This window comes from Anolis carolinensis, chromosome 5, assembly GCF_035594765.1.
Source record: "Anolis carolinensis isolate JA03-04 chromosome 5, rAnoCar3.1.pri, whole genome shotgun sequence".
In the NCBI taxonomy this organism is placed as follows: Eukaryota; Metazoa; Chordata; class Lepidosauria; order Squamata; family Dactyloidae; genus Anolis; species Anolis carolinensis.
Genome location: NC_085845.1, coordinates 3,130,015 through 3,142,806, shown reverse-complemented (window position 1 = coordinate 3,142,806; position 12,792 = coordinate 3,130,015). Strand labels below are relative to the sequence as shown.

The 12,792-nt window shown below is 44.8% G+C and overlaps 1 protein-coding gene across 2 annotated transcripts in view; it reads left to right on the top strand.

Annotated features, from left to right (window-relative positions):
- Window positions 1-12,792, top strand: part of sema4f (ssemaphorin 4F) — a 38,407-nt gene that overhangs the window by 15,024 nt on the left and 10,591 nt on the right. For both annotated transcript variants that reach the window (XM_062980854.1, XM_062980855.1), the window contains exons 3-7: window positions 8,996-9,141; window positions 9,591-9,650; window positions 11,583-11,681; window positions 11,824-11,917; window positions 12,042-12,161. In XM_062980854.1, coding sequence (XP_062836924.1) covers window positions 8,996-9,141; window positions 9,591-9,650; window positions 11,583-11,681; window positions 11,824-11,917; window positions 12,042-12,161 — 519 coding nt within the window. The remainder of the gene's footprint in view (window positions 1-8,995; window positions 9,142-9,590; window positions 9,651-11,582; window positions 11,682-11,823; window positions 11,918-12,041; window positions 12,162-12,792) is intronic.

The following is a 12,792-nucleotide window of genomic DNA, read 5'->3' as shown; positions in this document are numbered from 1 at the left end:
AAATATTTTTAAAATATTTTTTAAAATATTAAATAAAATATATGCAGACATACAAACAAAAAGGAGTATATCATACTTGTAAAATGCAACAATAACTTTAATTTTAATGAAATTAATAATTAATAATAATTAATTTAATAATTTAATTTAATGATTATTAAAATAATAATAATAAATAATTTAATAATTTTAATTTTTAATGAAATTAAAAGTACAAAGAAAGAAGAAAAACCACCATAGAAAATATCCAAACATATAGAGATATAACATACAGTAGAGTCTCACTTATCCAAGCCTCACTTATCCAAGCTTCTGGATAATCCAAGCCATTTTTGTAGTCAATGTTTTCAATATATCGTGATATTTTGGTGCTAAATTCGTAAATACAGTAATTACAACATAACATTACTGCATATTGAACTACATTTTCTGTCAAATTTGTTGTAAAACATGATGTTTTGGTGCTTAATTTGTAAAATCATGACCTAATTTGATGTTTAATAGGCTTTTCCTTAATCCCTCCTTATTATCCAAGATATTCGCTTATCCAAGCTTCTGCCGGCCCGTTTAGCTTGGATAAGTGAGACTCTACTGTACTTGTAAAATCCAACAAACACCACCAAATGAAATTAAAAGTATAAAGAAAGATGGTGAAAAAGCCACTCCCATAGAAAACAAAAACAATTTTACTTCTGTATTATATAAACTCACCCACCTTTATCTACTACCACACGCATTCTAAACGCACACCTGCTGAATTAATCTACCAGCCTCCCTCTCGCAACCTGTTGATTTCGGCTTCTCATTTGTTACTCCCTTTTAAGTATCACTTTATTACTACCTTTTTGCTTTAATAACACACTTCTCTATCAGAAAAAAACAATAATCTTTGCTATATAAAAGTAAATGAGTATGTCCCAGTCCTGTGGAGTTTTTTTTGGGGGGGGGGGGAGGGGGGGAGAGAGCAGAAAACTTGAGAACTGGATCAGAGCCCTGGGGGTCTCCCAAGAAAAGAGTCTATGCAACAAGAGAGGGACATTTGCAGAGTCAGGAGAGGCAGTTGAGAGTGGAAGGAGTGGGGAGCGGTCACAGGTGGAGTTACCTGTTTTGGGGAGGGTTTATTATTTACTTACTGTATTTATATACCACTTTTCTCACCCTTGCAGGGACTCTAAGCGGTTTACATCATAATAATGGCAAAATTAAATGCCAAACATACGTATAAAAACCAAATCATAATATCTAAACAATTAACATATAATTGTGAGTTGAAATCATTGTCTATCTGGAAAGGTGGAGCTGGAGGGGGGGGGGTTGCATTTGCAGGAGAGAGCCAAGTCTTTCAGGGTCACGTCTCGAACCAGGCAGGAATGGGCAAAGCCTCCTTGGGGTGATTGACAGTCCCTGCCATGGATTAAGGTCACTCTGGTAAGCGGAGAAACGCTCCGACGATAGCGCTCTTTTCTAGGGTTGCTTTAGCTCTTCCAGCCTGGCTGCCCCCCACTTTAAACCCTTTAGCGCCTGGTTCCATGTTGCACTAATTGTCCCAGGCTTCCCTTTGCTCTGGAGTGCTTTCTCAGAAGAAATGGCTTGCAGCGTGACTTGCTCGCTTCCTGCTTGCTATTCCATGCCCTCTGAGTGTCTTAAACAGCTGTTTAGCCTGCAGAAGAGAAGGCTGAGAGAAGGAGACATATCCATTTATTGATCGTATCAGAAGCGAACCGAGGGTACAGTTGCAATGTATTTAAAACACAAAGTTGAAAACTTGGCATTATACTAAATATCCTTTGACCAGTAGCTGGCCACTTGGAATGCCTCTGGTGTTGCTATTAGAAGGTGCTCCATTGTGCACGTGGCAGAGCTCAGGCTGAATTGTAGTAAGTGGTTTGCTCTTGTCCACATTCTCATGGCGTGGTCCCCACTTTGTGTCCCCATTTCTTAAGGTTGGCTCTGCTTCTCATGGTACGTGAAGTATTATGTTATTGTTATTTTTGAAACATCAATTGTGTTATCGTACGATTTGTTTATATACAAAATATAAAGGTACAACTTATCTCTATCCTGAATAAATGTCTGTATTCATATAGATTTCAAATGGGAGACATCTATCTCATTGCCCTGTCTTCTGTGTGCCTAGGAGGGAGCCTCTCATTTGGTATCAGCCATGGGTTGAGATTCTGGGTTTTAGCCTGCCACTTTTGGACTCTCACTTGCTGAGGTGTTCCTTCGAGTATCTTAGAAAACTATTTCTTGATTTAAGGCGTTGACATGCTGGCTGATATCCGAACAGAGGATGGGCCAGAGAGGTCACTACCTTGGTCCTTTCATTGTCGGCTGCTACTTCCCAGTGGATGTTAGGTGGTGCAATACCGGCTAAACAGTATAATTTCTCCAATGGTATGGGGCATAAACATCCTGTGATAATGCGTCATGTCTCCTTAAGGACCACATCCACTGTTTTAACGTGGTAAGATGTATTCCACACTGGGCATGTGTACTCAGCAGCAGGGTAGACAAACGCAAGGGCAGATGTCTTCACTGTCTCTGGCTGTGCCAGCCAGTTTTTGTATGATATTATTTCAAGCACCAGAAGCAACTTGCAGAAGGAGACATGAGAGCCATGTATAAATATGTGAAAGGATGTCATAAGGAAGAGAGAGCAGACTTGTTTTCTGCTGCCCTTGAAACGAGGATTAGGAGCAATGGGTTCAAATGACAGGAAAGGAGATTCCACCTGCACATGAGGAAGAACTTCCTGACTGTAAGAAGAGCTGTTTAGCAGCCTCGGAGTGTGGTGGAAGCTGTTTCCTTGAAGGCTTTTAAACATAGGCTGGATGGCCATCTGTTGCGGTTGCTTTGATTGTGCATTCCATACATCAGTGTTTCTCAAACTGCTTCTCCAGGTGTTTTAGACTTCAGTTCCCAGAAATCCCAGCCAGTTTACCAGTTGTTAGGAATTGTGGGATCTGAAGTCCAAAACATCTGGAGGCGAAGAGTTTGAGAAACTGCCCTACATAGTAGAATGAGGTTGGACTCGATGGCGCATGTGGTACCTTCCAACTCTGTTATTCTATGATTCTATGAATATTTGATCAAGTCCGAACCAATCCATTGCTCATTTACTCTAGGAGGGCAGGACCAATGGGGGTTTTATACAGAGGCTGGATGGACATCTGCCGTGGGTTCTTTGATTGTGCTTTACATTGGGCTACCTTTGTGCTTTTGCTACATGGTGGAATGAGGTTGGACTAGATGGCCCATGTGGTCTCTTCCTCTATAAAGTGGGGAATGTGTTGCCCTGGCCAGAAGAACTTTGACTCAGTTGCTGGGGAGGGGTCTTACCAACATGCCCACCTGAAGCCTGAGTAAAAAGAAAGTTGAGAGAAACATGTGAGCCATGTTTAAATATTTGAAAGGAGATCTTGTTGAAGGCTTTCATGGCCAGAATCACTAGGTTGCTGTGAGTTTTTCAGGCTCCAGCAGCATTCGCTCCTGATGTTTTTGCCTGCATCTTTGGCTGACATCTTCAGAAGTTCTGTTGGCAGTGAGGCACGTGGAGTGTATATATACCTGTGGAATAATGTCCATGGTGGGAGAAAGAAAGAACCCTTGTCTGTTTGAAGCAAGTTAGTAAGGTTGAATAGCATTGTGTAGCCATGAAATTGCTAACAGTGAGGGCATCTGCATACAGGTAGCCTGGCGTCTGTTGCCTGGAGGCACCTTTTGTTTGGAAGACATTAACTGGCCCTTGATTGCTTGTTGTCTGGAGTTCTCCTGTTTCTGAGTGGTGTTTGTAAGGATGTCCCATTGAGGAGGAAGGAGCAAGGCTTATTTTTTGCTGCCAGTGGATTCAGGAAAAGAGATTCCACCTAAACATTAGGAAGAACTTCATGATGGACAGAGCTGCTTGACCGTGGATTACACCATGTAACAGAATCTGAAAAATCTATCTGAAAAATCTTCCGTTCCTGGTTTGAAAGTGTTATTTCCTGTTTAATTGTGCGGTCCTTACTTTGAAAGAAGTTGTTCCACTCCAGAAACTTGGCTGTTTTTGTGGCTGCCGCTAGCTACGTTGAATTGGTTAAGACTCTGAGATATTAATTGAAAAACGATAGCAAAATGTGCTATAGCTGGATGTGTTGTGTGGTTTCCGGACTGTATGGCGGTGTTCTAGCAGCAGAAGATGCCAGCCACAGATGCAGGTGAAATGTCAGAAGAAATGCTGCTAGAACATATTGGCCATACAGCCAGGAAACCACACAACACATCCTGCTGTAGCACATTGTGCTATAGTTTTTCAATGAATATCTCTTAGGGTCTTAACTAATTTGACATAAAATGACAAAGTTTCTGGAGTGGAACAACTGCTTACAAAGTTAGGACCGCACAATTAAACAGGAAATAACTGTGGGTTGCTGTGAGTTTTCTGGGTTGTCTGGCCATGTTCCAGAAGCATTCTCTCCTGATGTTTCGCTCACATCTATGGCAAGCATCCCCAGAAGTTGAGAGGTATATTGGAAGCAATCAGGGCCAGATAACACCTCCCAACAAAGGATTCCCCCAGACAGGAATCAGACAGGCCTTGAAGCTGCAAGGCTTTTCAATGCTAATCAAGGTTAATTGCAACACTCACACTGGCCTCCAACAGACAAGAGTTCTTTCTCCTACGTGGACCTTCCACAGATATATAAGCCTCCCTTGCCTAGTTTCCAATATACTTCACAACCTCTGAGGATGCCTGCCATCGATGTGGGTGAAACATCAGGAAATAATGCTTCTGGAACATGGCCAGACAGCCCAGAAAACTCACATCAATGCAGTGGTTCCAGCCATGAAAGTCTTCGGATGATAACACAAGAAATACTGTATGTACTCGAATATAAACCTAGTTTTTCAGCCCTTTTTTAGGGCTGAAAAAGCTCCTCTCAGCTTATACTCGAGAGAGGATCCTGGCTGGCTTATGTTTGGGTCGGCTTATACCCAAGTATATAGGTAATCAGACTTAGACAGTCTTATCTTATTAGTCTTATTATTATCATAAATTACAATTTTATGTAAACATTCAAAAACATTTAACCTACTGATATTTCAAATAATGTAATTTTATTAGTATCTATTTTTATTTTTGAAATTTACTGGTAGCTGCTGCATTTCCCACCCTCGTCTTATACTCGAGTCAATAGGTTTTCCCAGTTCTGTGATAAAATTAGGGGCCTCGGCTTATATTCAGGTCGGCTTATACTCGAGTATCTATGGGTAATACTTTCAAACTAGGAGCAGAACATAGTTTTGCAGTTTAATAAGCATTTTCCATGTTTTCGTGATAAAACCAATTAAGAAATGAGATGTATAACCTAGGAACAAAAATTGTGTTACATAGTGTTATAGACTGATTGAGTGTCTGGTAGTGTCTCCTTCGCTGGAGGTTTTGAAACAGAGGCTGGATGGCCATCTGTCAGGAGTGCTTTGATTGGGCCTTTCTGCTTGGCAGAGGGCTGGACTGCATGGCCCTTGTGGTCTGTGACTATGGCAGTGCCGGCTTTGGAGTGGACGCCGCTGGGGATTCCCTATGGGCAAGAAATTTCTGCTTCCTGCAGCCACCACGATGGGAAGCGGAGGCCATTGTGGTTAGCCCTGGCAGCAGCCACCACAACCACACAGCCCACAGCACAAGGGAGCCAGCCTCTCTCTTTCCGTGCCTGACGTTTTGCTTGGAGAAAAACGAGATTGAGAGTCATGTTTCAATATCTGAAACTAAGGATGTCATGTCGAGGAGGAGGCCAGCTTGGTTTCTGCTGCTCCAGAGACTCAGATACAAATTGTGGGAAAAGAGACTCCACTTAAACATTAGATCTAGATCTAGAGCCGGGTATGGGCAAACTTGGGCCCTCCAGGTGTTTTGGACTTCAACTCCCACAATTCCTAACAGCCGATAGGCTGTTAGGAATTGTGGGAGTTGAAGTCCAAAACACCTGGAGGGCCCAAGTTTGCACATGCCTGCGCTAGTATCTCTCAGGTAATAATAATAATTATAAAAATAATTTTTCTTCTTACCTGCCTCTCCTCATGGCTCGAGGCAGGTTACAGGATAATTAAAACACATAACCATTGCAAAAGCACTACAGATATTCATATAGTATTAAAATGTATTCCTATAAAAGCTACCTATTAAATACATATTAAAATACACAAAACAGATTAAACAAAGAACACGCATTTAAAATTCATGCTTAAAGACTTGCTGGGTATACTTGCCGGAAGAGATAGGTCTTTACATGGTTTTTGAATTTTGACAGCTCATTTAGTTGTCTGAGCTTTTCCGGCAGGTTGTTCCACAGTCTTGGGGCGGCCGATGAAAAAGTCCTCTGGGTGACGGTCACTAGTATCTGAAGGGGTGGATTGTACAGGAGAAGGCGATCCTTTAGGTAACCTGTACCCAAACCAAATAAGGCTTTAAAGGTCAAAACCAACACTTTGTACTTTGCCCGGAAACTAATTGGCAGCCAGTGAAGTGACTTTAGGATAGGTGTGATGTGCTCTCTCCTGGATGTTGCTGTAACTAGTCTGTTTGTCGTGCTTTGAACTAATGGGAGTTTCTGAACTTGGTACAAAGGTAGCCCAATGTAGAGCGCATTGCAGAAGTCCAACCTTGAGGATACCAGTGCGTGCACTACCATCTTAAGGTCCTCCAAATCTAGGAAGGGGCACAGCTGGCATATCAGCCGAAGCTGATAGTAAGCACTCCTGACCATTGTCGCAACTCCCTGGGCTGACATTTGGAAACACGGACATAGGAGACTCCCAGGCTGTGAACACAATCTTTTAGGGAGAATGTAACACCATCCAGAAGTGGTTAATACACCTCCATCCCCAGATGAAGACCCTTGATGCGAGCACCTCTGTCTTGTCTGGATTCAGTCTCAATGTGTTTTTCCTCATCCAGCCCAAGACCTCTTCCTCCAGGCATTCATTCAAAGAAGACACGCTATCCTTATCTGAAGGCATGGAGAAATATATTTGGGTGTTAACAGCATACTCAGGCTCAGGCTGTGGCGCAGGCTGGAGAGCAGCTGCAATGAATCACTGCAATGAATCACTCTGACCAGGAGGTCATGAGTTCGAGGCCCGCTCGGAGCCTATGTTTGTCTGTCTTTGTTCTATGTTAAAAGGCATTGAATGTTTGCCTATATGTGTAATGTGATTCGCCCTGAGTCCCCTTCGGGGTGAGAAGGGCGGAATAGAAATGCTGTAAATAAATAAATAAATAAATAAATACTGATAACACCTCGTCCCATGCCTACAGATGTTCTCTCCCAGCGGCTTAATGTAAATATTAAACAGCATTGGGGATAGAATGGCACCTTGTGGGACACCACATAACAGCTCCTTTTTGGAGAAACAGCTATTTATCCCCAAGCGCCACCACCTGGAACCTTCCTCAGTGGGACGACCGGACCCACTGGAGCACAGTGCCTCTGATTCCCATCCCCTCCAGGTCTAGAAGCACTTACTTAGGTGATCCCTCATTTTCCAAGTATGATGGCCTTCCAAGTGCCGGTCTTGGTGGTGAATACATAGGTGACTGTGGAGCCCTATTCTTGACCCGCATGTTCTTTCATAGTAAGGACATCTGTTTCCAGTTGGAAGGCAGTCCCAGTCCTTTTGGCACGTTTCTCCCTTTCACCCTCCATTCGTGCCTCTTCGAATTCTACAGCACGGTTGGCAACAGCTGACTTCCAGCTATAGTGCTCAAGGGCCAGGGCTTCCCAGTTTTCGGTGTCTCTGCCACAGTCTTTAAGGTTGGCTTTAAGCCCATCTTTCAATCTCTTTTCCTGTCCACCAACATTCCATTTTCCATTCTTGAGTTGGGAGTAGAGTAACTGCTTTGGGAGATGGTGATCGGGCATTCGGACAACGTGGCCAGTTCAGCGGAGTTGATGGCATAGCTGGTGCCAGAGTGAAGACAGGTAGTTTCAGTGCTGGTAGTCTTTGCTTCTTTCAGCACACTGACATTTGTCTGCCCGTCTTCCCAAGAGATTTGCATGATTTTTTGGAGGCAATGCTGATGGAATCCTTCCATGAGTTCAGTGTGAGGTCTGTAGACGGTCCACGTTTTGCAGGCATAGAGCAGGGTTGGGAGGACATGAATTTATAAATAAACACCTTGGTGTCCCTACAGATGTCCCAATCCTCAAACACTCTCGGCTTCATTTGGAAGAACACTGCTCTCGCAGAGCTCAGGCAGTGTTGTATTTCAGTATCAATGTTGATTTTTGTGGATAGGTGGCTGCCAAGGGTAGTGGAAAGGGTCAACATTTTCTAATGTTACTCCATTGAGCTGTATTTCTGGCATTGCAGAGGGATTGGCTTGTGACTGCTGGAAAAGCACTTTGGTTTTTTGATGTTCAATGCGAGGCCGAGCTTCTCATGCTTCTGCAAAGGTTTTTAGAGTGGCTTGTAGGTCTTCTTCTGAATGCAACCAGACTACGTTATCATTGTCATATTGAAGTTTTATAACAGATGTTGTTGTGACCTTGGTTTTGGCTTTCAATCTGCTGAGGGTAAATAGCTTGCCACCTGCCCGACAGATGATATCTACTCTGGTGGGAAACTTCCCATCAACAAGATGACGTATCATAGCGATGAAGATGGAAAATACGGTTGGGGCAATAACACATCCCTGTTTGTCTAGAACTACCACAGGGACACACACTCCTTGTCGGTATTGAGACAGAGATCATCCACTAAGGTGACCATAGTAGTCTCAACTCTGTATCCTGTTCTGAAGTCGGTTTGAAATGGGTCAAGGAAGTATTTATCATCCAAGACCGCCTGGAGCTGGAGGTGTGCCAGGCCAGAGGACTGAATGGGTGAACCAAAAGGGAGCCAGGGAGAGGTTGGCAGCATATTCCAGGGGGTCCCTCAACCTCTGCATCCCCCCCTCCCCGGCCAAGGTGAAGAGGAGACTTACCCCTGGCCTCTTCTCTCTTTGCAGAGGTGAGCCGTGCTGCTCAGCGCTTCTCTGCTGAAGGGGCTTCCAACTTCAGCGTCTTCCAGGTGGACGCGCACACACTCTACGTGGGAGCCAGGGATGCCATCTATGCCCTGACCCTGGGCTCCATCAGCCAGCGCCCAAAGAAGGTGAGGCTCTCATCCTTGCTGGGGGTCCTGACTATGTTGGGGGGGTCTCTGGGCACCACTGGGACACCTAGTAAGGCTTTTGTGCTGTTAGTGTTTTTCAATGGCTTGTGGTTTGCTTGGCTGACCACCCACTGACAACGTCCCTCCCCTTCTGGGCAGCCATAAAGATCTGATGAATCTTTACCTGTCTTCCTTCTGGCAGCCCTATGAGAGTTGGGAAGGGGGGCTTCAGCAGCAGGAGGAGGGGGAAAGCTGAGGTCAATTCTGCAAGGCCTGGGGGTTTGTGGTCCAGCAGGAGAGGTGATCCCCCCCCCTTTTCCCAGATGGTCCATGTAAATAATTTCCCCAGGTGGTCCATGTACAGTAAATAAAGTTGTTGTTGTTGTTACTGTGTGGATATGGGGCTGAGTACAAGCCCCACCTGGACTTTGCTCCCTGTCTTGTTTCAGATCTCCTGGATGGTGCTAAAGGATCACCGGGACTCCTGCACCCAGAAAGGGAAGAAAGAGGCAAGTCCTGCTCCCCAGCTCCTCTGTGCCCCAAGGAATGCTATGGGGCAATGGGTATCCTTGGGAAGAGGGAAAGTGCTCCCTGCTCCAGGCCTGAGAGGGACCTTCCAAAGGCCTCCATTGCCCACTATCCTCCCAGAGGCACAGGGGCTTCGTGTCCCTGATTCCCCCCATTTCCTACCCTCATTCCTGAGTGACCCAAAGGCTGGCAACCTCACTGTTGTTCTCTTCTCTTTGGGAGCTGGGTTGGGGTCTGCAACTGTCTCTTGGGAACCATCAGTTCCCACATTCATCCAGTCTTTATTATGGTTCAAAGACCCAATTTACTCAGCAGGAAAAGTGCACAGCAGATTCATAAACTTATAAGACCACTTAAAAACAGGATGAGTGCAATGCTGAATGCATATGAACATGGGTAAAAACACTGCAAATATATACAAGGCAAGTTTCAACCTGGGTTTAATACAGGAAGTCATCTTATCCTGCCTACCTCAGAGAGAAACTTGGCAACAGCCAAGGTCACCTGCTGGAAATTGTCACCTAGTAAAAACTTTACTTGGAATTGGACTGATCTACAGGGTAAGTTGCTCAGTAGATTAATCATATGTAGCCAAGCCTGTTTGTAAAAACTGCAGGACAATAAGATGTGATACATACATTCAACATCCTGGTTACTACATGTGCAAAGACCCGCAATCTGCCGCAAAGCACATTGCACCTTGTCTTGAAGAATATGCAGCAATATTCGGCCACAGTCAAGTTCGTAAGATAATTTGCTTCTTGGAGAGGCCAGGCATAATGTATGCTCAGGGTGCTTGGGGAACAAGAAACATATGAGTAAGAGCGCAGCTCACAGACTGCAATGTCCCACAGTCTTTGTTTAATAGATTTCAGTGCCATGTCATAACCCAGATGAGATAAGAGGGATGAAGAGAGACCAATAGAAGAGGTTTTTTTAGAATTCAGCTTGAACCAGTTGCTAGATGGTGATTCAGACCTGAGCCCACTCTGAAAACACCTTGAACCAATATTTAAAGGCCCACCACTAAGCTCTTGTTGATAGGAGGATTTCCCCGGATTATAACAGCGAGATACAAGATGGCACACATCTGGGGAACTGGAAGAGGTCCCTCAAGAACTGTGATTGGTGCTGGTCTATCTTTGGTGTTAAGCCACCAATCCAGATGCTGGACACACACAGCGACTGGGTAGCTATCTTGACATTGAACACTTCAATAGCCGATGATATATATCAACCTCCTTTGGTAATTCTGAAGGATAAAATGACTGATCTGCTTACTTGTGCTTTCAGAGAAATAGAAGATATGTGAGTGAACCAGGACAGAGTGTGGTGGAAAAGCAGCCCCAGATATCAAAAGCTTCTAACCTGTTCTAAAATATGCCCATCTAGGGACCATTGGTGTGGGAGGATATTTTTTCAAAACCCACCATTTTAGATTACCCATGATTGATTTTTAAGTCATTCTGTAAGCAATAATTTAGGAATGTCCTTAATAGGTAATTTAGTCCTCCCCTGGAGTGTGAGATGATAGCGCCATCATCAGCATAGAGCAATAAGGGGATTCTCCTTGTTCCAAGCTTGGGCAAATGTCCATTGAGGTCTGATAAGGTTTCTTGCAGATCATTGATGAATATATTAAAACGAGGTAGGGGCAAAGATGCTGTTCCCATATATCCAGGAATGCCATGCCCCACATCTCAGCTACAGAGCCAATGGGCATTGTAGCTCAGGTGCTGCTGCTGGTGCGGAGAGTGGGAGCATCCCAGAATCTCAACACTGTTTGACCCCTAACTTACCCATCCGTCAACGGGGACCCTTCCTCACCTTTGCAGTCCCCCGCTTCCTTCTGCCTGACCAGCCAGATAGACACCCTTCTTTCCCCCTCACCTTTCTCCCTTCTTTGCCTGCAGGCCGAGTGCCAGAACTTCATCCGCATCTTGCAGTTCGTCAATCAGAGCCACCTCTTAGTCTGTGGCACCTTCGCCTTCGATCCTCGCTGTGGTTACATTGTGAGTGGCCCTTTCCCAATCCTCTTCCCTGTGCTGAGGTGGGGGTGTGGGCAGACCCTTTTTTGGCTGGGGTCCAGAAGGAAGGCAGTTCACCTCCCTTCAGCAGGTGACCATTCCCTCCAATGTTGCCGTCTATTTGCAGAAGCTGAGCGACTTCCGGAGCGTGGAGCACATGGAGAGCGGGCGTGGGCGCTGCCCCTTTGAGCCCCTCCAGCCCTCCACCGCTATCATGGCAGGTATGCTCTCGGGAAGGTGGGTGGTCAGAGGATGGGGTTCAGGGGCGAAACACAAGGAGGCTCTTTGGGCTTCCCCTCATGCTTTCCCTACCAAGCGGTCATGCATTACTCCCCCACCCTTTAGATGGGGCCCTCTACGTGGCCACAGTCGGGAACTTCCTGGGGACGGAACCCCTCATCTCCAGAGACACTAGGAACCCCGCGGAGGTCATCCGGACGGTCATCTCCATGACTTGGCTGAATGGTGAGCCAGACAGGCAGCCAAGTATAATGGTTGCCCTCCATGCCAAGCAGCCCTAGAGTAGGCATGGGCAAACTTTGGCTCTCCAGGTGTTTTGGACTTCAACTCCCACAATTCCTAACAGTTGGTAGGCTGTTAGGAGTTGTGAGAGTTAAAGTCCAAAACACCTGGAGGGCCCAAGTTTGCCCTTACGTGGTCTAGATCGATAGAGGTATATTGGAAAATAACAGCACCCAGTCTTTGGGCACATATCCTTTTGGTAAATGTGTACCTCCATGAATATGTGGAGACCACCTTTTGAAAACCACTAGTCAAGAAAAGCATGAGCTTGTTAGAAGTCAACTCTTTGAACAAGTGATATTCACAGACATTCATGTAATGGCACACAGGTAATTCAGCTGTTAAATTGAAGAACCATGTCTTTGAACTGCCAAGGACAAAGACATGCCACTACAAAATATATTTGGTTAGCAAAGGATGGTGGTTTTTTTGAAGTTGAAATTGCAATTGTAATTGCCCAAAAATACATATTCCCTTTAAAAACCTCTTACCAGTAGTTTAAAATATGCACTCAGAGATAAAAAAAAATAACAAAGTCTTCTTTGAAAAATAACAAGATGTTTACTCATAAACA